General features: G+C 42.3%; 1 protein-coding gene across 2 annotated transcripts in view; it reads left to right on the plus strand.

The window, feature by feature from the left end:
- The window catches only part of LOC149148278 (D-xylose-proton symporter-like 2), a 476,099-nt gene that overhangs the window by 331,771 nt on the left and 118,853 nt on the right, over positions 1-25,475 (plus strand). For both annotated transcript variants that reach the window (XM_089437884.1, XM_089437883.1), the window contains exon 13: positions 12,595-12,732. In XM_089437884.1, the coding sequence (XP_089294010.1) occupies positions 12,595-12,732 (138 nt within the window). The remainder of the gene's footprint in view (positions 1-12,594; positions 12,733-25,475) is intronic.

Here is a 25,475-nt window from a genome sequence, read left to right on the forward strand (position 1 = left end):
GGTAGCATCAGATGTGCTCTAGCCACGAAAATTGGTTGAGAGGCTAAGGCACATGAGATCTCCAATACCCAGAAAGGGTTTGGGCAGATTCTAAACAGTTTGGGAAATATTAAAATAATTAATATTTTTAGTGGAGTCCCTAAGTTTAAACTTAGGGAAATTAAAATATTAATGTGAATTAATATAAAATTGTATTAGAATGGTCCAAAAGTCATGGATCGAGCCAGATCTAATCTTAGCCGTTGATTAGGGACTTAATCTCGACTGTTGATTTGTCAACGAGAAAAGTATAAGAGGAGGCTTGAGGGTCACTTGGAGAACACACCAAGAGATCAAGATTTCGACTTTCTGGAGTTAGGTTTGCTAAGAAAGTTGAGAGAGTGATCTGGAGTTGCAGCTGAGGGGCAGTGAATACAGAAGCAAAGAGGCAGAGATAGTGCCGGGAGGATCAGTGCAGCAGCCGAGAAAGCTGACACAGAGGGCAGAAGCCAGAACTGCCGGAACAGCCGGGAAAGCTGATATAAAGGGCAGAAGGCGGAAATGCCGGGAACAACTAGAACTACCCGAATAGTCGGGAAAGCTGACGTAGAGGGCAGAAGCCGGAACTGCTGGGAATAGCCAGAACTGCCAGGAAAGTTGACGCAGAGGGCAGAAGCCGGAACTGCCGGGAAAGTTGACGCAGAGGGCAGAAGCTGGAACTGTCGGGAGAGCTGATGTTGGGGTTTCGTGGGGCATATTGGAGCTGTGGAGCTGCCAGAGTGTTTATCCGGGGTTTCAGCTGGAATATCTGCTTCCGAGTAGAGGGGTGCTACTACCGAGATTTTTCTCTGTTGGGTGAGCCGGATTTGGCACCTAGATTGTATTCTGAAATTGCTTAATAAATCAAACCCTTAAATAGCTACACCGGTTTTCTCGCATTGGATTTTTCCTGGACATTAGTAAAAACAATGGTGTCACTTGTGTGCTTGGTTCTATTTCCTTCAGTTGATGATCTGTAATGTGTTGAGCATGTACTTGTATTTATTTCCAATATTTACATGGTAAATAACTTGTTAATTAACAGAACAAGTAGGTAGGAATAAATTAGTAAAGTGCATGAAGGGTTTCTAACGTGTCAGACTTAGAAATTCCAACATGGTATCAAAGGGCGGTTGCAGATCACAAAAGAACTAAGGGCATCAGCTAGCAGAGCAGCAGCAGCAGAAAACAGCTCTCTCGAGTGACAGAAGTTGTTCCTAGCAGAGTAGCAGCAGCAAGGAAGGGGTGACACAGTGCTTGCGTCATCAAGATTGAGCCGGGAAGAGGCAGTGCAGAGGCTGAGGGAGGCATAGACAGGCTCACGCAGTGCCACCCAGAAGCTAGGAGGGCTGACGCAGTTCGCTGAGGAAGTTGATTTGCCGGTGTCGGGATTGCACAAAGCCTAGAAGCTCTAACCTTCAGTTTGCTGGGGTTTAGGAGGCTGTGGGTAAGTGGCAGAGTGGAGCTGGTGGGGTACTATAGTCAGAACAATACCTAACAGGGCAAGGCCAAGGTAGAGTGAGTTGTTGCCGAGGCTGATTTCTAGCCAAGGAATCCGGATCAGTGTTGCTGTTGCACAAACGATTAGAGGGGCAACTTGACGTTGGCAGAAGGATTTCCAAGTGGGAAATCGGGATCAGAAGGAGTCCAGAAGAGAACTTCCAGATGGGAAGTAGAGAGACTCAGCAGGAGTCAAACCGAGAACTTCCAGGTAGGAAGTAGAGAGACTCAGCAAGAGTCGAATAGAGAACTTCCAGACGGGAAGTAGATTCAGTAGGAGTCGAACAGAGAACGTCCAGACGAGATGAACTCAGCGGGAGTCGAACAGAGAACTTCCAAGCGAAAAGTAGAGAGACTCAAAGGAGTAAAAAAGAAGAGCAGAGAGATGGCCATGAATGGGCTGAGGGATCAGGGCAGGTTGGATGAGGCATCCAACTTTGTCATCTGGAAGGTCAGGATCCTTTCTGTTCTGTGTGCCATGAGTGCACACACACCACATGAGCGGAAGCGAGGAGACATCGAGCTGTAGTCAGGCGGACTACAGGCGATGAGGTGCAGGATCCTTGAGGTACCCAACCTCTTGGATTAGACCTTGCTACGGGAGCCCCGAAGAGGTGTAGTAGTATTGGCGGATGTCGGTAGAGACGGATGCTGATGGAGCGACAAAGGGAGCTATAGTGCAGGATTCCCAAGACAGTGTGAGGCAGCAGTGCGAGAAGCACGGGAGTGTTGCACCAATGTAGGATGGCACAGAGAGGTGTGCAACGGTGCGAGATGCATGGAGTTGTTGCAGCAGCGCAAATGTCAGAGAGGGAGCACTTGTCAGCGACAGAGGGTGTTTGAGCATCGAGGGTGTCTCTAGCCTGAAAGAGATGTCAGAGTTTGGAGATCAGTTACTTACTTCTCAGTAACTGGGTTGTAGTGCAGCAGTTAGCAGTAGTAGTGCTACGAGCAACACGATGCAGCATGATGAGAGGGTTTGCAGTGCAGATGCAGCAGTGGTAGTGGCAGAGCCATGGGCAACAGCACGAATACAGAGGGAGTTGCAGTACGGATGCAACAGTGGCAGTGGCAGGGCCATGGGTAGCAGTAAGGATGCAGCAGTGCAGAGGATGTTCGGCAGCAGGCCTAACATCAGCACAGGGACCGATGCCGGATAATCAAAATGATGCTGAGTGAGGAGTATTACTAGAGCACAGTTCTTGCTAAGAGGGAGTGTTGATTTGGGGTAGCATCGGATGTGCTATAGCTACGAAAATTGGTGGAGAGGCTAAGGCACATGAGATCTCCAATACTCATAAAGGGTTTGGGCAGATTTTAAACAGTTTGAAGATATTAAAATAATTAATGTTTTTAATGGAGTCCCTAAGTCTAAACTTAGGGAAATTAAAATATTAATGTGAATTAATATAAAATTGTGTTAGAATGGTCCAAAAGTCATGGATCAAGATAGATCTAATCTTAGCCGTTGATTAGGGACTTAATCTCGGCCGTTGATTTGTCAACAAGAAAAGTATAAGAGGAGGCTTAAGAGTCACTTGGAGAACACACCAAGAGATCAAGATTTCGGCTTTCTGGGGCTGGGTTTGCTGAGAAAGTTGAGAGAGTGATCTGGAGTTGCAGCTAAGGGGCAATGAATATAGAAGCAGAGAGGTAGAGATAGTGTCGGGAGGATCATCTTAGCAGCCGGGAAAGTTGACGCAGAGGGCAGAAGCCGGAACTTCAAGGAACAGCTGGGAAAGCTGATGTAGAGGGCAGAAGCGAAATTGTTGGGAACTGCCGGAACAGCTGGGAAAGCTAACGTAGAGGGCAGAAGCCGGAACTGCCGGGAATAGCCAGAATTGCTGGAACATCCGGGACAGCTGACGCAGAGGGCAGAAGCCGGAACTGTTGGGAGAGCTGATGTTGGGGTTTCGTGGGGCAGATTGGAGCTGTGGAGCTGCCGGAGTGTTTATCCAGGGTTTCAACGGGAATATTTGCTTCCGAATAAAGAGGTGCTACTGTCGAGATTTTTCTCTGTTGGGTGAGCTGGATTTGGCATCTAGATTGTATTCTGAAACTGCTTAATAAATAAAACCCTCAGATAGCTGCGTTGGTTTTCCCGCATTGGGTTTTTCCAAGGACATTAGCCCAAAAACAACGATGTCACTTGTGTGCTTGTTTCTATTTCTTTCAGTTGATGACCTGTAATGTGTTGAGCATATACTTGTATTTATTTTCAGTATTTACATGGTAAATAACTTGTTAATTAACAAAACAAGTAGGTAGGAATAAATCAGTAAAGTGCTTGAAGGGTTTCTAACATGTCAGACTTAGAAATTCCAACATGGTATCAGAGGGTGGTTGTAGATCACAGGAGAACTGAAGACATTAGCCAAGAAGAGCAACAACAACATAAAACAATTGTCCCGAGTGACAGAAGTTGTTCCTAGCAGACTAGCAGCAAGGAAGGGGTGACACAGTGTCTGCGTCATCAAGATTGAGCCAAGAAGAGGCAGTGCAGAGGCTGAGGGAGGCAAAGATAGGCTCACGCAGAACCACCCAGAAGCTAGGAGGGTTGACGCAGTTCGCTGAGGAAGTTGATTTGCTGGTGCCGGGATTGCACATAGCCTAGGAGCTCTAACCTTCAGTTTGTTAGGGTTTAGGAGGCTGTGGGTAAGTCGCCGAGTGGAGCTGGTGGGGTACTGTAGTCAGAACAATACCTAACAGGGCAAGGCCAAGGTAGAGGGAGTTGTTGCCGAGGCGGATTTCTAGCCAAGGAATCCGGATCAATGTTGTTGTTGCACAAACGATCAGAGAGGGGAAACTTGACATTCGCAGAAGGATTTCTAGGTGGGAAATCGGGACTCAGAGGGAGTCCAGAAGAGAACTTCCATACATGAAGTAGAGAGACTCAGCAGGAGTCGAACTGAGAACTTCCAGATGGGAAGTGGAAAGACTAGCAGGAATCAAACAGAGAACTTCCAGACAAGAAGTAGAGAGACTCAGCAGGAGTCGAACAGAGAACTTCCAGACGGGAAGTAGACTCGGCAGGAGTCGAACAGAGAACTTCCTGTTGAGGTTTCTAAGTTTACTTAGTTAGAAACCCTCCATGCACTTTATCTAATTTATTCCTACCTACTTGTTATTTTCCTTAACAAGTTATTTACAATGTAAATACTGAAAATAAACATTAATGCATGCTCAACATATTACAGATCAACAACTAAAAGAAACAAGAACAAACACACCATATGACACCATTATTTTTGGACTAATGTCCCTGGAAAAACCCAATGCGGGAAAACCGGTGCAGCTATCTGAGGGTTTTCTTATTAAGCAATATCAGAGTACAATCTGGGTGCCAAGACTAGCCTACCCAACAAAGAATTTCCTTAGCAGTAATACCTCTCCGTTTCAGACAAATCTACTAGCTGAAACCCTGGATAATCCTTCCGACAGCTACTCAACATCAATCTGCCCCTAAAACCCCAGCGTTTGCACAATCTGGACTGCGTCAACCTCTCCTAGCCCAGCGCTGCCTCTGCGTCAGCCCCAGGAGGCCTTGTGTCAACTCTCTGAGCCTCTGCATCAGCTATGCTGGCCCCTCTGGTGCTCTGCGCAGCACTTCGCTGCGTCTGCGTAGCCCTGCGTGCGCACTGGCTGCTCCTGCATCTCTCTCTCTGGCTGCTCTGTTGCTATTCCGACACTATCTCTGCCTCTCTGTCTCTCTGTACTCAATGCCCCTCAACTGCTCTCTCGATCACTGATTCTCTCTTAGCAAATTCCGCTCTAGAGAATAGAATGACTGATCACTCTGGTGTGTTCTCCAAGTGACCCTCATGCCTCCTCTTATACTTTTCCTGTTAACATATCAACGGTCAAGATTAAGTCCTTAATCAATAGCTAAGATTAGATCTGGCTTGATCCATGTCTTTTGGACCATTCTAACACAGATGCATATTAATACACATCAATATTTTATTTTCCCTAACTTTAGACTTAGGGACTCCATTAAAAATATTAATTATTTTAATATCTCCTTATCTGTTTAGAATTTGCCCAAACCCTTTCTGGGTATTGGAGATCTCATGTGCCCCAACTTCTCCACCAAATTTTGTGCCTAAAGCACATCTGATGCTACCCCAATCGATACTCCCTCTTAGCGAGGATTGTGCTCTAGCAATCCTCCCCACTAAGTATTACCTTGATCATCCGGCATCGGTACCTGTGCTGATGCTAGGCCTTCCTGCCTAACATCCTCTGCACTGCTGCATCCTGTACTGTTGTCCATGGTTCTGCCACTTCCGCTGTTGCATCTGTACGACAGCGCCCTCTGCATCCATGTTGTTGTTGGTCCTTTCTCCCAGAACTACATCCGCACTGCACCTCCTCTCATCATTTTGCATCGTGCTGCCCACTGCTGCACTGCAACTCAGTTACTGAGAAGTAAGTAACTGATCTCCCAATCTGACCTCCCTGTTGGGCTAGAGACACCCACTAATGCTGAAGCTCCCTCTGCCGTTGACAAGTGCTCCCTCTCTGACCTCTACACTACTGCAACAACTCCATGCATCTCGCACTATTGCACACCTCTATGTGCCATCCTGCACTGGTGCAACACTCCTGTGCCTCTCGCACTGTTGCAGCCTGCTAGCCTCGTGCTATCTCGGGACTCTTACACTGTAGCTCTCTCTGCCGCTTCATCCGCATCTGTCTCTACCCGACTCAGCCAGTCCTGCTACTCCTCGTCGGGGCTCCCATAGCAAGGTCTAATCCAAGAGGCTGGGTACCTCGAGTATTTCGCCCCTCATCACCTGTAGTCTATTTGACTACAGCTCGATGTCTCCCCACTTCTGCTCAAGTGGCGCATGTGCACTCATGGCATAATCATCGTCTATCAAAACTTCCTTCTCTGCCCGTGCTGGCACTGCCTTAGTCTCGGAAGACTCTCCCTTACTCTTCTTCCTTGGACACTGGGTTGCATAATGACCCATCTCCCACAATGGAAGCACTTGATCTTGGGGAGATCTTTCTTCTTTCGCTTTTCCTGCTTTCCCTCAAATGCTAGGGCCACATCTTCCTCCTCCTGCTTGACTTTGATCCCCTTGCTACTGCTACCCGTCTTTGACTATCGTCTGATCTCTTCCTGGCAAAGAGCCGCCCACATCTCATCCCAAGGTGGAAGTTTCCCTTTGCCCAGTATACTCTGGACAAATACCTCCCAGTCTTCTAAGACAGCATTCAGGGTTGTCCTCACCATCAACTCCTGATCCGGTGTCGCCCCTATAGCAGTCAACTGGTCTTGGATCTCATTCAGTCCTCTGAGAAAGGTGTCAATCAATTGTCCCTTCTTCATCTAATACGACTTCATCTAATTCTCAAGCCACATTCTTTTCTGCACAGAAGTATGTTGGTACAACTTCTTGAGAACCTCCCACATCTCAAATGCCATTTTCTTCTCGACTATATGAGGTACCACATGATCCTTGACCACGTCAAGGGTAATGCACTTGGCTCTCGCCATCACTTCCTTGTACTTGTCATTATCACTTGGGTCGATTGGGACAACTATTACCTTTAAGGCGAAGTTCTTGACATGATTCCTGTCAAGCACTAATAAGATTCTGGCCTTCCAGACTACGAAGTTCGATGCTCCGTCTAGTCTATCCTGGTCTCTTACCCCGTGTAGTGCCATGATGATCCTCTACTTCCGTCCTGGAAGTGCTTTGTTCGACTCCTCTGATTCTCTACTTTTCGTCTGGAAGTTCTCTTCTTGACTACCTCTGAGTCCTGATTTCCCTCCTAGAAATTCTTCTGTCGCTTGTTGAGATGCCCCCTACTCTGATCGTCTTGTGCAACTGTACTGCTGATCCAGATTCCTCGACTAGAAACCCTCAATAACAACTCCTCTGGCCTTGCTCTGTCAGGAACTGTTCTGACTACAGTATCTCACCAGCTCCACTTTGCAATATTCGTGCAGCCTTCTAGACCCCAGCGACTGCCTCTCTGTGAACTGCGTCAGCCCCTCTTTGTCTCACGCTGATCCTGCGTCACCCCGGATGGATCTGCGTCAACCCTTGGATGCCTTGCATTAGCCCCTTAGCCCTCTGCGTCAGCAACGCTGGTCCCTCTGGGGCTCTGCGTAGCCCTCGGCTTCCTCTACGTGGCTCTGCGTCACACTCCTTAGCTTTTGCACTGCAAGCAATAACGTTTGTCACCTTGGGACAGCTGTTTTCTGCTGCTATTGCCCCGCTTGGCTGATGTCTTTTAGTCCTCCTGTGATCTGCGATCATGCTTTGATACCATTTTGAAGTTTCTAAGTTTACTTAGAAACCCTCCATGCACTTTATCTGATTTATTCCTACATACTTATTATTTTCTTTAACAAGTTATTTACAATGTAAACACTGAAAGTAAACACTAGTGCATGCTCAACATATTACAGATCAACAACTAAAAGAAACAAGAACAAACACACCATTATTTTTGGACTAATGTCCCTGGAAAAACCAAATGCGGGAAAACTAGTGCAAGTATTTGAGGGTTTTCTTATTAGGCAATATCAGAGTACAATCTGGGTGCCGAAACTGGCCTACCCAACAGAGAATTTCCTTAGCAGTAATACCTCTCCGTTTCAGACAAATCTACTAGTTGAAACCCCGGATAATCTTTCCGGCAGCTACTCAGCACCAATTTGCCCTTGAAACCCTAGCGTCTGCCCAATTTGGACTGCGTCAGCCTCTCCTAGCCCAGCGCTGGCCTTGCGTCAGCCCCAGGAGGCCCTGCATCAGCTCTCTGAGCCTCTGCGTCAGGTTCGCTGGCCCCTCTAGTGCTCTGCGTAGCACTTAACTGCCTCTGTGTGGCCCTACGTGAGCACTGGCTCCTCCTGCATCTCTCTCTCTGGCTGCTTTGCTGCTATCTCGGCACTATCTCTGTCTCTCTGTACTCAATGCCCTTCAGCTGCTCTCCCGATCACTGATTCTATCTCTCTTAGCAAACCTCGCTCTAGAGAATAGAATGACTGATCACTCTGGTGTGTTCTCCAAGTGACCCTCAAGCCTCCTCTTATACTTTTCCTGTTGACATATCAACGACCGAGATTAAGTCCCTAATCAATGGCTAAGATTAGATTTGGCTTGATCCATGTCTTTTGGACCATTCTAACACAGATTTATAGTAATACACATTAATATTTTATTTTCCCTAAGTTTAGACTTAGGGACTCCATTAAAAATATCAATTATTTTAATAAAATCTGCCCAAACCCTTTCTGGGTATTGGAGATCTCATGTGCCCCAACCTCTCCACCAAATTTCATGGCTAGAACATATCCGATACTACCCCAAACCAACACTTCCAGGCGGGAAGTAGAGAGACTCGGAGGAGTCAACAAGAAGAGCAAAGAGATGGCCATGAATGGGCTGAGGGATCAAGACAGGTTGGATGAGGCATCCAACTTTGTCATCTGGAAGGCCAGGATCCTTTCTATTCTGTGTGCCATGAATGCACACACACCACTTGAGTGGAAGTGGGGAGACATCGAGTTGTAGTCAGGCGGACTACAGGTGATGAGGGGCAGGATCCTTGAGGTACCCAACCTCTTGGATTAGACCTTGCTACAAGAGCTCTGAAGAGGTGTAGTAGTACTGGCGGATGTCGGTAGAGACGGATGCGGATGGAGCAATAGAGGAAGCTACAGTGCAGGATTCCTAGGACAACGTGAGGCAACAATGTGAGAAGCACGGGAGTGTTGCACCAATGCAGGATGGCACAGGGAGGTGTGAAACGGTGCGAGATGCATGGAGTTGTTGCAGTAGCGTAAAGGTCAAAGAGGGAGCACTTGTCAGTGACAGAGGGAGTTTGAGCATCGAGAGTGTCCATAGGTTGACAGAGATGTCAGAGTTGAGAGATCAGTTACTTACTTCTCAGTAATTCGGTTGTAGTGCAGCAATTAGCAGTAGTAGTGCTATGGGTAGCACGATGCAACAGTGGCAGTGGCAGAGCCATGGCCAGTAGCACGAATGCAGAGGGAGTTGTAGTACGGATGCAACAATGGCAGTGGCAAGGCCATGGGTCGCAGTACAGGATGCAGCAGTGCAAAGGATGTTGGGTAGCAGGCCTAGCATCAACACAAGGACCGATGCCAGATAATTAGAGTGATGCTCAGTGAAGAGTATTACTAGAGCACAGTCCTCGCTAAGAGGGAGTGTTGATTTGGGGTAGCATCGGATGTGCTCTAGCCATGAAAATTGGTGGAGAGGCTAAGGCACATGAGATCTCCAATACTCAGAAAGGGTTTGGGCAGATTCTAAACAGTTTGGGAGATATTAAAATAATTAATATTTTTAATGGAATCCCTAAGTCTAAACTTAAGGAAATTAAAATATTAATGTGAATTAATATAAAATTGTGCTAAAATGGTCCAAAAGTCATGGATCAAGCCAGATCTAATCTTAGACCTTGATTAGGGACTTAATCTCGGTCGTTGATTTGTCAATGAGAAAGTATAAGAGGAGGCTTGAGGGTCACTTGGAGAACATGCCAAGAGATCAAGATTTCGACTTTCTGGGGCTGGGTTTGCTGAGAAAGTTGAGAGAGTGATCTGGAGTTGCAACTGAGGGGAAGTGAATACAGAAGGAGAGAGGCAGAGATAGTGCCGGGAGGATCAACACAACAGCCAAGAAAGCTGACACAGAGGGCAGAAGCCGAACCTGCGGGGAAAGCTAATGTAGAGGGCAGAAGTCGGAACAGCCGGAACTCTTGGGAACTACCGGAACAACTGGGAAAGCTGACGTAGAGGGAAGAAGCCGGAACTGTCGGGAACAACCGGAACTACTGGGAACTGTCGGGAACAACCGAAACTACCGGGAACTGTCGGAACAACCGGGAAAGTTGATGCAGAGGGTAGAAGCTGGAATTGCCGAGAACAGCCGGGAAAGCTGACGCAGAGGGCAGAAGCTGGAACTGCTGAGAACAACCGGAACTGTCGGGAGAGCTGACGCTGGGGTTTCATGGGGCAAATTGGAGTTGTGGAGCTGCTAGAGTGTTTATCCGGGGTTTCAACTGGAATATCTACTTCTTAGTAGAGAGGTGCTACTGCCGAGATTTTTCTCTGTTGGGTGCGCTGGATTTGGCACCCAGATTGTATTTTGAAACTGTTTAATAAATCAAACCCTCAAATAGCTGCACCGGTTTTCCCGCATTAGGTTTTTCCAGGGACATTAGTCCAAAAACAACGGTGTCACTTGTGTGCTTGTTTCTATTTCCTTCAGTTGATGATCTGTAATGTGTTGAGCATGTATTTGTATTTATTTCCAGTATTTACATGGTAAATAAGTTGTTAATTATCAGAACAAGTAGGTAGGAATAAATCAGTAAAGTGCGTGAAGGGTTTCTAACGTGTCAGACTTAGAAATTCCAACAGGTTTCAACAATATGCTTTTAGAATTTACATGTCAGGCTCTACTAGGGTTTGTTGCAATCCCTAGATTTTAGCGTCGAAGTCAAATCATATCACTAATCGAAAACAATATCATCATGCCCTGGAATATTAAACTCTACTAGGGTTTTGTTATATGCCAATGTTTTGTTGTCATTCCCAAGTTCAAGTTTTGGAATATTAACAGCCAAGTCATTCCCGAGTCCAATTGCTGCATCAGTAACTACAAATCCAAGTACTATATATAGTGTACATAGAGAAAATGATTTCAGAATTGTTAGGAGTGAGTTTATATGTTCGTGAATTGTAAGATAGAAGGTGCCTACAAAACAGTTTCATCGAAAGTCGTAGGTTGTTAGCATTCAAGTTTCTCTTTTATGCATAAAATAAAGGCACACGACTTTGTTGAAGTTGTAAGATAATAATTCTCTATTGTGTCTTTTGCGGCTTGCCTATGTTGGTTTATGTAGTTTAATGAATTATGATTGAAAGTAGTGTCAGGCGAGGATGGGGGTTAGATTGAATTTGTTCATGATTGGAACGAACAAAGTTCGTTCTTCAGGTTAAATACTCCAAAAGACATAGAATATAAAGATCTCCATTGAGATACAAGAATATATATTAAAATGTATGAATAAGAATGATGATACAAAATTACAAATGAGAGTGAGGGGCTTGCTTATATACTAGACAATGCCTCTTCATGGAAAGTCATGTCCCATTTAAACATGCCTCTTCAACCTAATTACTAATTAACTAATTGTTATTTATGATTATTATCATTTACATTATTTTCCATATATTTTATTCATAACATTGCCTTCCTCAAAAAAATTTGTTCTCAAAGCTTGTTGGTGAAAAAAGCTTGATCTCTTTTTCAGTTCGAATGTCTTCCTATTTCAGAACTGTCTTCTTCGTCGATACAAGTTGATATGATCCTTTAAGTGACAAACAAAAGTGTCGCACTGAGAAGGGATCAGACCATCCTAGATCAATCTTCTGTGGAATCTTGTGGTGACTGGAAACTTCGATACCAAATGGAACGAACAAAGTTTGTTTTTTAGGTTAAATATTCCAAAAGACTTGGAATATAAAGATCTCCATTGAGATATAAAAATATATATTAAAATGTATGAATAAGAATGATGATACAAATGAGAGTGAGGGGCTTGCTTATGTACTAGGTAGTGCCTCTTCATGTAAGGTCATGTTCCATTCAGACATGCCTCTTCAACCTAATTACTAATTAACTAATCATTATTTATGATTATTATCATTTACATTATTTTCCATATATTTTATTCATAACATTGACGAATCTAAACGCATCATGGTACTTACCATCATACATCATTTCAAGAAAATAGTAGATTTACAGTGGTTTGAAAATTTAACAGACTTCAGTTATATCCTTGACTTAGATTTACTAGAAGGCATGCATTAATATTATATGCAATAATATTGTGTGATCACATTTTTCTGCTGTAGGGTAGCCTCGAATATTGAAAGAGGGAAGAAATATAACTCATTACAAAGTTTTTATTTTGAACAGTAATATCATATTTTTTATTTTGAATTTGGAAGATTGTACTGATCAGAGCTTCCGACTACTGCTTGTTAAGAAAGTGACACATAAATTTGAATTTTTAATGCAGGTGTCTTTTGGCCCCATGAGCTGGTTGATGGTCTCTGAGATTTTCCCTTTGCGTACAAGAGGCCGTGGAATAAGTGTTGCAGTACTTGTGAATTTTGCCTCAAATGCTCTGGTTACATTTTTGTTCTCTCCATTGCAGGTGAGACTTCTATGTTACTTTTATAACATCACCACTGTACCACATTAAAGTGCCCAATTTCAATGCATTAGGAAGACATTTTTACACTTACAAAAATGGCATATGAAAATTGAGCTACCCCTTTCTGAAAGTTTGGAAAGTGCATATGCTTGGTTGACTGAGAAAGAGAAAAAGTGCAAGTTGCAATTCAGTTCCAATAAAATATAATTTGATCCATCTTCAAGCAGTTGATTAATAGTCTGAAGGCACTGAAGTATATGACCATCCATAAAGAAATTGCTAGCTTCATTCTCCTCGAATGCACTGAATTTGATTCCTTAGAAATACAGAGTTAAGGCTCATTTGTAAGCACAAGACTGGTAAATATGATGCTATGTCTGCCCACAATGCATGCTGTGACTGCCTTCAAGAATGACATTGGTTTCATTCTGAACTGCTAAATCGTTGTCCAGCTGTATCATATTCACCTTGCCTCCACATTCTCATCTTTGAACCGCAGGACAACTGTGCTCGACAATTCCAAAGCTATTGGAGATCAAAATATCTGTTTCTTAAGGCCACAATAAATTCCAATCTTCCAACAGGTGCTGATGGTATATCATAACTTGTCTGGCACCCATACTGCAGCACTGCTTCTAAACAATTTGCCAAATCAATGTGTCTTTCCTAGGGTAGTTTCCATGCTGCTTCTGCAGAAGATATCCAAGTAGAAATAAATGAGAAACTTTTATTAAGAAGAGAATGACCACATCCCTGATGAGGAGCACAGATAATATGTCTGCATAATTTCTTTTCATAGTTCAAGCAGTGGTGTAAACCTTGAACTAAGTACATGAATTGTAGAAATTTCCTTACATGACTTTTATTACAACTTAAAAAATTTCACCTCTCAATATAGGTTTCCTTTATTTAATCCCCTAGCACTTTCAACCTTAGGGCTGATCTGAAATATATAATTACAGGAGCAAACAGTATTATATACTTCACTTCAGTCCAAATCACTAGGCAGCTCAAGACAAAATATGCCAAAAAAGTGTACTTCATTGTCAACAAGTTAGAGCCATTGGGACACTTTTCCATGCATGCAACGAATCTGAAATAACTTTATTACAGCAAAATTATAGCACCCAATATGTTCCCTTTCTTTTCAAAATATGTGTTAAATCAGTTGATAATTTCAGCCCTATGTTATGTCAAATCAGCATGAGCCAAAAATGTTGGAAATTATCCAATCTAGAAAACAATGCAAGTGGAAAATCAAATCCCTAAATACACAATAATTGTACAGCTGAAACACTTAATTAATATATAAAAAAAATACATGTACATATAACTTATTACAAGCAACCTCTCAACAAGAAGATAGACCCACATGTGAAGCACTCTCTCTACAAGTGACACATGTCAAGCACCAAGTGAAGATGTCCACAAAGCAAGGCTCCAAGGCATTAATGCTCCTCACAAATTGTAACGAACGAAGTTCGTATACGCTGTAGAATATTCAGAAGATCTGGTATATGTAAATATCCATTATAGGACATATATTATATAAGAAATGTATAAAAGATGAAACGGTTACAAATGAGGGTGAGGGCTCGCTTAAATACTTAGGCATGTACCCTTTCACAAACGGTCATGTTTTTAGGGACATGCCTCTTCAATACCAAATACTAGTTAATTAATCATTAATTATGATTATTATTGTTTACATTAATTTTATTATTTTTATATAAATTATATTCATAACATTGTCTTCCTCTTCAAAAAGCTTTGTCCTTAAAGCTTATTGTTTGACAAGGCATGTTATTTGTTTATGTCTTGTAAACTTTTCGCATCTTTTGGAATTTTTCAAGCTGTCATCTTCGTTGATACAAGATGATAAGATCCTTGGAGTGATAAATAAAATTGTCGAACTAAGAAAGGATTTGACCATCCTAGGTTAATCTTTTGTGGAATATTACAGTTACTGGAAACTTTTGATGAATTATTATAATAAGACTGGATTGCGCAAACTTCAGCGTTCTTTGGAACATAAGTTTGTTGTTTCTGTCATGAGTGATACATATTGGTAGACTGATGGGAATGTCCGCTCTTGTGATTTGGGTGTTGACAAGAAACTCTTGTGATTTGATTTCCCTTAAACATGTTTGTGATGATTGCTTGACTTACTTGAGGTATCTGATTTCCTTCCGGTACAAAAGTCACTTGGTTATTTGTTGGATCTTTACTTGAAATCTTTGTCATTTGAATTGTAACATCTGAATATGTTTTCACTTCTACTGGTTTGCCTTCTTCTTGAGTTGTGATCAATATTCATTCCTTTTACTTCTACTTGAGTTGTTTCATCTGGAGACTTTGATTTTGTCATAATTTCTTCTAGTTTATTCTTCAATGGTTTCTTATCATTTTTATGTTTCTTGACTTGATTAAGCATATTTTGGCTATGATTTTTTGAATGTGAAAGTTCTATGTTTTCTAGATTGTTGACTTTATTCTTAGTGTCTTTCTCATCTTTTAAATTTTTGATTTGTTTCCAATAACCTTTGATTAAGGGTTTTTAAATGCAAATTTTCTTCTTCCTTCTCTAATAGACTCTCAATGAGTTTCTTCTCAAAACTTTCATTTTCTTGCTTTAATTTTTGCTTCTCAACCTTGGATTTCTTGATTTGTTCAAGTAATTTTTTATTATGGTCCTTGTTACCCACCACCTGTGGGTAATGTATATAGGAGAATTTTTTTTCCTAGATGGTCCTCAGCCGACAAACAACAGCCCCTTGCAGCCACCAGATAGCTCAATGTGTCATTGTCTCCGCCACCTGAGCCAGCCATGTGGTCCCTCAACCACTTGTCATGATTGTATGTTTGAAGATGGGCCTCCCGACCCCTAAGGTATGCCTCTTCATTGGTATAGTTGAGTAATTTTTCTTACTTGTCATAGACTCTTTTGAGTATGGATTGGTGGGGGGATTCAGTGGAAAGAGTGGATTAGGTCTGTATTCTTGTCTCCACTGCCTTATTCCATGGTTACCCTTCTATCCTAGTCCCGTGTGATCTCCTTTACTAGCCATTGGCTTTAGGGTTGGCACTACATTGAAAATCTCGATTTTGGTTGCATGGTCGTGCTTCCTGATACCACCTACATCACTCCCTTTCCACTCATTTTAGCCCCATTCATCTATTTTCCCATCTGAGTCCACATGTCTTCACTGGGTCCACATAGGGTTAGCCTCTGTCTCCCTTTGTCCACACCTTGGGTCGGGCTTGAAACGATGCCCCAGAAGTTGATGCAGCGAAAAAGAAAAGAAAAAGATAATTTGGTCACTCTCAATAGGAAATGTACCACAATGAAAAACATGGCCTGGACATACAAATTTAGCTCATGGGCAAAAGCTGAACATGAGATGTACCCCTTACCCATGGCCATCACCCTGGTTCCTATGGGCCCTAAATGACCCCCCTCCATCATTAAGGAACCCATGATTGTCGCAACCCCTGGTGGGCAATGAACTGCCCCACCTTAAGGGGTATCCACTGCCACATATTATACATCATGCTCTCATCGTGTCGAGCCCCGAGCAATTATGAAGAAAAATCAGTCAAAGGAAAAAGGCATATGAAGAAGGGTGGAAAAACAAAGGCCAGGGTAACTTGTGTGCCACATTTTGCTCGCTCCTACACTCATATACCCAGGTGTGGGCTTCCCTTATTACAGATACTCTTGTACCATAACAAATGGTTTGGATGACTCCCCCGATCTCCACTCCGCTCCATTTTTATATCATTTGCCACCTACCATTTGAGAGATGTACTATGGACATGTCCCCCTCTTTAGAGGTTGAAACCACCTAATAAGGTCCTTCGTTAACCCCCTATTGAGCTTCGAGACACTTGTACATGCCAAAGCCCACTATGGAAGGGCATGCCACCATGAAATGCCTCATTGATTCCATGACTTGTAAGCTCTTTTACTTGATTATTCTGACGACTTGTTATATTGGAGGGCAAGAGGACGCATTGGATCTTATGCAGGGTTACAGGTGGGTCTTCATTTGGGGTTTGGTCTCATTACAGGGACCTAGCCCTCTAGAGGGACGCATTGGCACTTGTAGGGTGAGCATTGAGAGCCATGGGCCTCCACCATAGCAAAGATTACTTCATGGATCCCCAACAATGCTCATCGATTTCTCGTGTTCCACCTTTGGATGAGGATGATGCACATGGTTCACCATGCCCAGCCGGCTCCACCGTTGCACCATACACTTGGTAGATGTCCCAAGGTCCAAAGGATTGTCTCCCGCTGCAAAGGGATGACTTATGTCATCATTCTAGCCCTTACAAATGGTCTACATGCATATTCAATCCATTTGGAGACCCATGAGGACATCCTTGTGCCCCCCCACCCACTTGGGAGCACCACAATTTTTTTCTTGGAAAACCAAGGGCCAACCCCTTGTCCACTATGTTTGGAGTCCATTTCTACATCATGGCACCCCTTGGATTTCATTAGGCCGTCTCAAAGGCCCAACGACTCACTTTATTGATCATTTGACCTTCTTGAGAGGCTTATTCTTGCATTATTGAGCTATTTGATGGGCTTGTCACCAAAAGTATTGTTATCATGCACATTATTTTATTTTAGGGGCTCAATTAGGCAAAATTAGCCAAATCGAACTCATTAGACATCGTATAAATATATGAGAAGTTATTCATTCTCTCATCGTCAGTTGGATTAGGCTATTCTCTCTTATGAGATTTTCGCTATCCCTTTGGAGAACGAATTGGGATGATATGAATGAATTTTGATGTTTGGATCTTCTTTCTCTTTTCTTAGAGCTTCACTATTGCCATAATATGATGCTTGGATATACTCTTTCACACATGTAAGTGATCTTTTCATGTCTATTCTTGTTATTTACTTTAATGCATAAATGTTGTTGGGATTTTCACTAGACGAGGTCTAAAATTTACTGCTTTTCTTATGTGAAATTGTGGAAATATTGATCTTTTGTAGTGTTGCATCATTGCATGTATTATGTGTGAATGGGTGAATGTTCATAGAGATTGTTTCTATTGAACACATCTTGATAAGCCATCAAATATTGCAAATTGAACTATAAATTCTTCTAGCAATTGCTCTCATACCCTAATTGCCATCTGAAGCTATCTAGAAGGCTCCTTGATTGGGTGTAGTTCCTCTAAATCATAAATTTCATCTTGACTCCATCTTCCCCAAAGGATAAGCCATTGATCCTTCCATATGTGATCATTTTCAAAGAGAATTCCTCTCACCTTCCCCTCTTTTTCTAGGTATAGCCTCCATAGATCACCTAGGGAATCACTTTTCTCATGATTTAGCCATCCAAAGAATTCAATCTCTTGCCCACAACTGCGTTGGTGTGTCCTCTAGAAGCCCTACTAATTTGAAACAATTCCGACGGTGGGATCTTGAGTTATTTCAAGCCCTAGCTCAAAGATAGATTATTGCCCTTGGTTTCCCATTGGCCAGTAACCTCATTAAGATCATAACATTAACTTATCAAAAGAAGATTCTCTCTTTGATCCTCTTCCCTTCCCTAATTAGGTCACATACATCCTTGGTTGATCAACTCCATATCCTTGACCTAATTTTGGGTCCACATGGCCTTTTGTGGTCCCGCAACCTTTTGACTCCAATTCCACAAAGATCATTCAAAAGACAAGTATCCTTGAAGGCATTCTGAGACTAGGGTCTTCTTTGATAATATATATTCTCAAACCCTAACCTCAAAATCCATCTTGGCCAATGTTACTTGGGAGTGGGCACAGAATCAGTTAGCGAAAGCGGGGAGCAACATTTTCAAAAGCTCTCGGTTTGGGAGCGAATTTTTATAATATATATTTTGATGCATGTATGTCAACAAAACCATGTAGAATGATGAATTAGATATAAAAAACATAAAAACAGGGATTGAACCATATAACATCAATCATCTAGAAGTTATAATCTTCATCAACGACAGCCACAAATTAGTAACAAACAACATATTGAGTCTCATGCTTCATCAATCTTAATGTTTCAAGCTTTTAAAATTCGATATATAACATTTATCATCATTGATCATTAAATTTGTAACTTGTACTTGTAACCATTACCATTAAAGTGTAACCAAACGATAACAAAGAATATCTAACATGAAATGAAATGTTTCAACTTCCAACTTTCACAAAGCATCATATTCATAATTCATTACCAATGAGTTTTAATTGCCAACTTTGGCAACTTCAAACTTCAAACTTAAATTGTCATATATTGTTTACAAAAAATATCATAATAAATATGAAAGAATCAACAGTTATAAAAAGTACTAGAAACTATAAAAGACAAGTAAATATATTATCTATTGCTAATGCTTGGTCTTCTTGCTTTGTTAAAATTGGCAACTAGGGCCAAACTCCACATGGGTCATCTTATTTATGACAGCTGATATTTTTCTTGGATTCTTCTCTCCGAGAGGTGTAGGATTGATCTAAAGATCATCTAATTTTGACATGTACAAATGAAGTTATGAATTTATTTTGATTGTGATCAAATTGTCAAGGTCAACCATCAAACTTATGTAAGCTCAGAAGCCCAACAGACATGTCTATTCATCCTCAATGTTGCATATAAATAGAAGGTGACTTAGCCTCATTTGGACACACTCATCTTCACACTTTTCTCTATCTCTCTCCTCATTAATTGGGTACGGATTTCTTGGCCTCTCTCTCTCCACACGTTCAAAATTTCAGGAGAGCAAATTTTTGGACAGTTTGACCAAGTGTTGACCAGCACGTGTTGACCTCCTTTGACTGTGTTTTTGTGAGGGCTATCTCTGATTTGACAGGCCACATTTCTGGGCACATAAACCGAGGCTAAACGTTGATTGTTGAACAACGTTGACTGCAGCTAGGGCTAACCGTAGGTGCGCTGTTTGACCAGACTTTCACTGCGCTGAATTTGATTGCTTTGAGCACTGTTTTATCTTGCTGTTTGGAGGCCGAAGTTGACTGAAGTTGACCGATTTGCTGAGGGTCAAATCTACCCTGTTGACCAACGTTGACTTTTTTTGTTAGGGCTCTTTTGCTGCTATTATAAATCATCAGATTTGTAAATTGTACTATCTCTCTCCGGTGAACTATTGAAGACTAAAAGAAGATTTGATCAAGGATTTCCCCACATTGGGGTTTGTCCCTGGCTGGTGCCACATCTTGTGCCCTCTTGTCTTGGCTTGTCTTCTACTATTTATGTTTATGTTCTATCTACATTTTACTATCATGTTAATGTGATTGCTAATCTGAATATTGTTATTGGGCTAATAAAGAAATTGAAGTAAAATTTCTCTAAAGCATAGAACATACCATTGTTGCCTAAAACTTAACATGGTATCAGAGGTGAGGTGAAGACAAAGCCCAAGCAAGAGTGAAGGAGAAATCACCAAAGACAATTGGACAAAGACAAAAGGTTCAATGGGTTCCTCATCCTACATCCCAACTGAAGACAAGCTCCATGATAAATCTGACTATCATGGATGGAAGATGTCTCTTGATTTGACCTTGAAAGAAAAAGAAGTGGACTATGTGCAGGGTAAAATCCCTAAACCTCCTTCAAATGCACCGGCTGTTGCAAAGACAAAGTACAATAGGGCTGAAGTCAAAGAAAAGAAGATTATTAGGGATTCTATTGACAAGCATCTGGTGGCCTACATCTCCGAATTGAAGACCTCCAAGGAGATCTACGACAGGTTGGTTGGCATGTTCAAGGGTAGTAATGCTAATCAATTTCTATTTCTCAAGAATAAGTTGAAGGATATTAAGAAGCGCAAGGACGAGGATATTCAATCCTATTTCTTGAGGATTACTGAGATCAAGAATGATCTAATCTCGATTGGAGAAGTCATTCCTGATAGGTAACTTACTCTCACCACCCTTGGAGGACTCCCACCTCAATGATATGTATTTAGAACCACCGTCCTCAACAATGATCGAATTCCAGAGTTTGAAGAATTGATGTCGAGATGCATTCAAGAAGAAATAAGAATGGTGGAGCAAGAAATGCCTTCTAATAGAAGCAAACCCACTGCATTCTCTGCTCATGCCAAAAGGAGAAATAATGCACGATCTAAAGGTCATTTCCATGGAAAGCCTGGATCTAAGGGAGGAAGGAAAGGCAGGTGCTTTGTTTGCAATAAGTTTGGCCACTATGCAAGGGAGTGTCCAAATAGAAGGGACATATCGCATGATGATGATCACAATCATTCCAGGGGCAACTTCAACAACAACGATCAAAGAAATGGCAGGTCCAATGGCAAAGGAAAAAGGAATGTGGGACATCAAGGAAATGGTCGACCTTCCAAGAAATCAAGGAACTCTAGGTATGAAGAATCAAATGTTAACAATAAGCAAAAAGAGTACTATCTTATATCGGCCCTCTCCACTACCTCTCCTCCGGACACTTTGGGAAATTGGCTAATTGAGACTACAATGCCATACACTCCTGAGAAGAATGACATGGCTGAAAGGAAGAATCGCTCTGTTGTAGAAGCAGTTCGTGCCATGCTTCATGATCAAGGCCTTCCGAAGTTCCTATGGGTTGACGCTGCAAATACTGCCATCTATGTTCAAAATCGATGCCCTCATCAAGCATTGGACTTCAAAACTTCGGAAGAAATGTTCACTGGTAAGAAACCCGATGTCTCTCATTTTAGAATTTTTGGAAGTTTCGTATATTTTCATGTGCCGAAAGAGAAAAGAAGCAAATTGGTTGCATCTGGGAAGAAAGGAACCTTTGTGGGCTATAGTGAAAATTCTAAGGGATATAGAATTTATGTGGCTGGTCAAAAGGAAGTTGAGATAAGTCATGATGTCACCTTCGACGAAGATATGGCCCTCAGGAAGATCAACAACCTTCCTATCCTAAGGAAGGACAAAGAAGCTGACTCAGGAAATCAAGGTGCAAAAGAAGATGAAATGATGCCTGATGTTGATGAACCTATGAATCCTATTGATCCTCCTCCTCATGAGCCCTTCTCCTCCGAAAGGAGACCATCATGGCTTAGGGAGACTCTCGAAGATGCCAAGTGACACATTGCACCAAAGGGAACTTTCCGTGAAAGAAAGAAGTCGAACAGGTATCAAGGATATTTGACCGCCATGAGCATTCAAAATGAGCCTTCATCATTCGAAAAAGTCGTGAAGCATCAAGTATGGATGGATGTTATGAATGAAGAATGCAAGTCAATTATGAAGAATGATGTCTTGGGATGTCGTCCCTAGACCCCAGGACAAATCGGTTGTCACCTCTAAGTGGCTCTAAAAAATCAAGCGTGGAGATGATGGAAGTGCAGGCCCTCTCATTCACAAATGTAAGAGGGAGTTGGCTTCTGAATTTGAGATGAAGGACCTAGGACCGATGCACTATTTCCTAGGGTTGGAGGTCTGGCAAAAGGCAAGTGAAATTTTCCTCTCTCAAGGAAAATATGTTGTGAAGATATTGGAAAGATTTGGAATGGTGGATTGCAAGCCTATGACTACTTCGATGGAACTTAACTTTAAGAAGTTATGTGGCACTGCTGTTGGACCTGAATTGGAAAATGCTTCTGGGTATTGTCAACTCATAGGAGCACTGATGTTCTTGGTGAATTCTTGTCCAGACATATGTTTTGCAGTTAACACATTGAGCCAATATATGGTTGAGCCTCATCATATACATTGGATTGGTGCCAAGAATCTTTTGAGATATCTTTGGGGCACGATCACTCATGGACTGAGATACACTCTCGGAGATGTGAGGCTGCATGGTTATTCTGATGTTGATTGGGCTCGCAGTATGGTGGATCGCAAGAGCACTTCTGGATGTTGTTTTTCATTGGGTTCTGCTTCGATATCCTAGATGAGCAGGAAGCAAAAATCGGTTGCCGTAAGCATCGCCGAGGCCGAATACATAACTGCTATTATGGCCTCTTGTGAAGTTGCCTGGTTGAGGAAGCTCTTCAGTGAGCTGTTTGGACATGTGTTGGATACCACCGTGATCCATTGCGACAACCACAGTGGGATCCGATTATCAGAGAATACCATGTTTCATGATTGCTCTAAGCATATAGATATCAAGTACCACTTTATCCGGGATATGGTACAACAAGGAGCAATAAGGCTCCATCACATTGGGACTGATGAGCAGGTCGTCGATATTCTGACAAAGCCCTTGGGGAAGGTCAAGTTCTTGGCCTTCCGATAACGACTTGGAGTCGTGGAGAGACCCTCTTATGAGGGTCTTGTATGAGATGGACATTGAGCTCTAGGAGCTCCGAAGGGCTTGGGGTACTTCTCAGAGTGATGAGCAACCATAGGGTGAGTGGTTTAGCCTTTCCCTAGTGGTTTGTTGTGTACAGGGTGAGTGGTTCAGCCTTCCCCTGCGATACCCCTTGGCGACATGTAGGTAGGATGAGTGGTTCATCCTTCTCTTGCTGAGACATCCTACCCATGCAGTCTGAGACTCATGGAAAGTACCTCTCGTCTGGGTAATGAGTAGGGAAATGAGAATAGGGACCATAGTACTGCCGATAGACACATTGTGTACTACCGTACTTCCTATGCTAAGATGACCAATATTGATCTGGGATCAATTGGAACTGACTTCGGGTCAGTAAGAGTGGTATGAGGCACTCCCTTTTGATTGGAGCTGACTTCAGATTAGTAAGAGTGGTATGAAATACTCTCCTTTGATCGGGACTGACTTCAGGTCAACAGAGAATGGTATGATACATTCTCGATCACTTCTTCTTCTTCATAGTTTAGCAGAGTAGTGCATTGATGACAAAGATAGTACAGATTGGCAGAAGGATTCGCAGATGGAGTTCCCCCTAATTGAGAGGGAGTGTTAAAATTGGAAACTAGGGCCAAACTCTGCATGGGTCATCTTATTTATGACAACTGATATTTTTCTTGGATTCCCCTCTCCGAGAGGTGTAGGATGGATCTGAAGATCATATGATTCTGACATGTACAATTGAAGTTATGAATTTATTTTGATTATGGTCAAATTGTCAAGGTCGACCAACAAACTTATGTAGGCTCAGAAGCCCAACAGTCACGTCTATTCATCCTCAACGTTGCATATAAATAGAAGGTGACTTAGCCTCATTTGAACACACTCATCTTCACACTTCTCTCTCTCCTCATTCATTGGGTACAGATTTCTGGGCCTCTCTCTCTCCACACGTTCGAAATTTTAGGAGAGCGAAATTTTAGGAGGCCGAAATTTCACGAGACCGAATTTTTGAACAGTTTGACCAAGCGCTGACCAACATACTTAGCCTCCTTCGACTGCGTTTTTGTGAGGGCTATATTTGTTTGGGCATGCCACATTTCTAGGCACATAAGTCGAAGCTAAACATTGATTATTGACTAGAGTTGACTGCAATTAGGGCTGACCACAGGTGGGTTGTTTGACTAGACTTTGACTGGGTTGAATTTGACTGTTTTGAGGGTTGTTTTATCTTGTTGTTTGGAGGCCGAAGTTGATTGAAGTTGACCGATTTTTCCAAGGGTCAAATCTGCCCTATTGACCAACGATGACTTTTCTGGTTAGGGCTCTTTTGCTGCTGTTATAAATTATCAGATTTGTAAATTGTACTATCTCTCTCTGCTGAACTATTGAAGACTAAACGAAGATTTGATCAAGGGTTTCCCCACATTGGGGTTTGTCCCTGGCTGGTGCCACATCTTGTGTCCTCTTGTCTTGGCTTGTCTTCTACTGTTAATGTTTATGTTCTATTTTCATTTTACTATCATGTTGATGCGATTGGTAATCTGAATATTGATATTGTGCTAATAAAGAAATTGAAGTAAAATTGCTCTAAAGCATAAAACATACCATTGTTGCCTAAAACTTAACATGTTTCCACGAGAAATGTCTAATTTCGAGAAAGCATGTAGAATGATGAATTAGTTATAAAAATCATAAAAACATGGATTAAACCATATAACATCAATCATCTAGTAGTTACTGGTTGTCTCTGCTGGGCCTTGAAATTCTTGTGAAATCTTGGATTCCAAGTGATCCTTGAAGGATTACCTTTAATAGTGTATGGGACCACACGGGGCAAGTGGATCTGGGGGGAGGTCAAGGAGGTAGGGTTTAGCAACCAATGGTATGCTTGACCTATTTCGGAGGGAGAAAGGGACCAAAGAAAGAATTTTTAATGCAAGACAATGTGAGGGTCCCAGTGAGGCTACTAACCTAAGGAAACCAAGGGCATGATTCAAACTTGAGGCTAGGGCTTGATATATCTCAAAATCCCACCGTCGAAATTTCTTCAAAATTGGAGGGCACATAGGAGACACACCAGCGCAGTAGGGGCCAAGAGATCGAATTCTTTTGATGGGTAGTTTGCAAGATAAATGATGTCATAGGGGACCTAATGGGCTAGGGCTAGAAAAGGAGAGGGAGTAGGATGAAAAAGGTTTAACGTGATCACTGGGTGGACCAATGCCTAATCCTTTGGGGAGATTGGAGTCAAGTAGAATTATGACTATGTACCTTTGAATTTTCTAGGTCATGGAGGCCTGAAAGACAACTTTGTTTGGCACTAGGGAAACAACAAAAGCAACTTCAAAGAATTTATACTTCGTTTTGCAAGATAAATGGCTTATCAAGATGAATTTCAGTAATGAGACATCCCTAGAAACATTCATTCATTATACATGGCCCATACATGAAGCATTCA

This window comes from Pinus tabuliformis, chromosome 9 (assembly GCF_031772625.1).
Source record: "Pinus tabuliformis cultivar Carrire ecotype Pingquan chromosome 9, CPIR1, whole genome shotgun sequence".
NCBI classification, from domain to species: Eukaryota; Viridiplantae; Streptophyta; class Pinopsida; order Pinales; family Pinaceae; genus Pinus; species Pinus tabuliformis.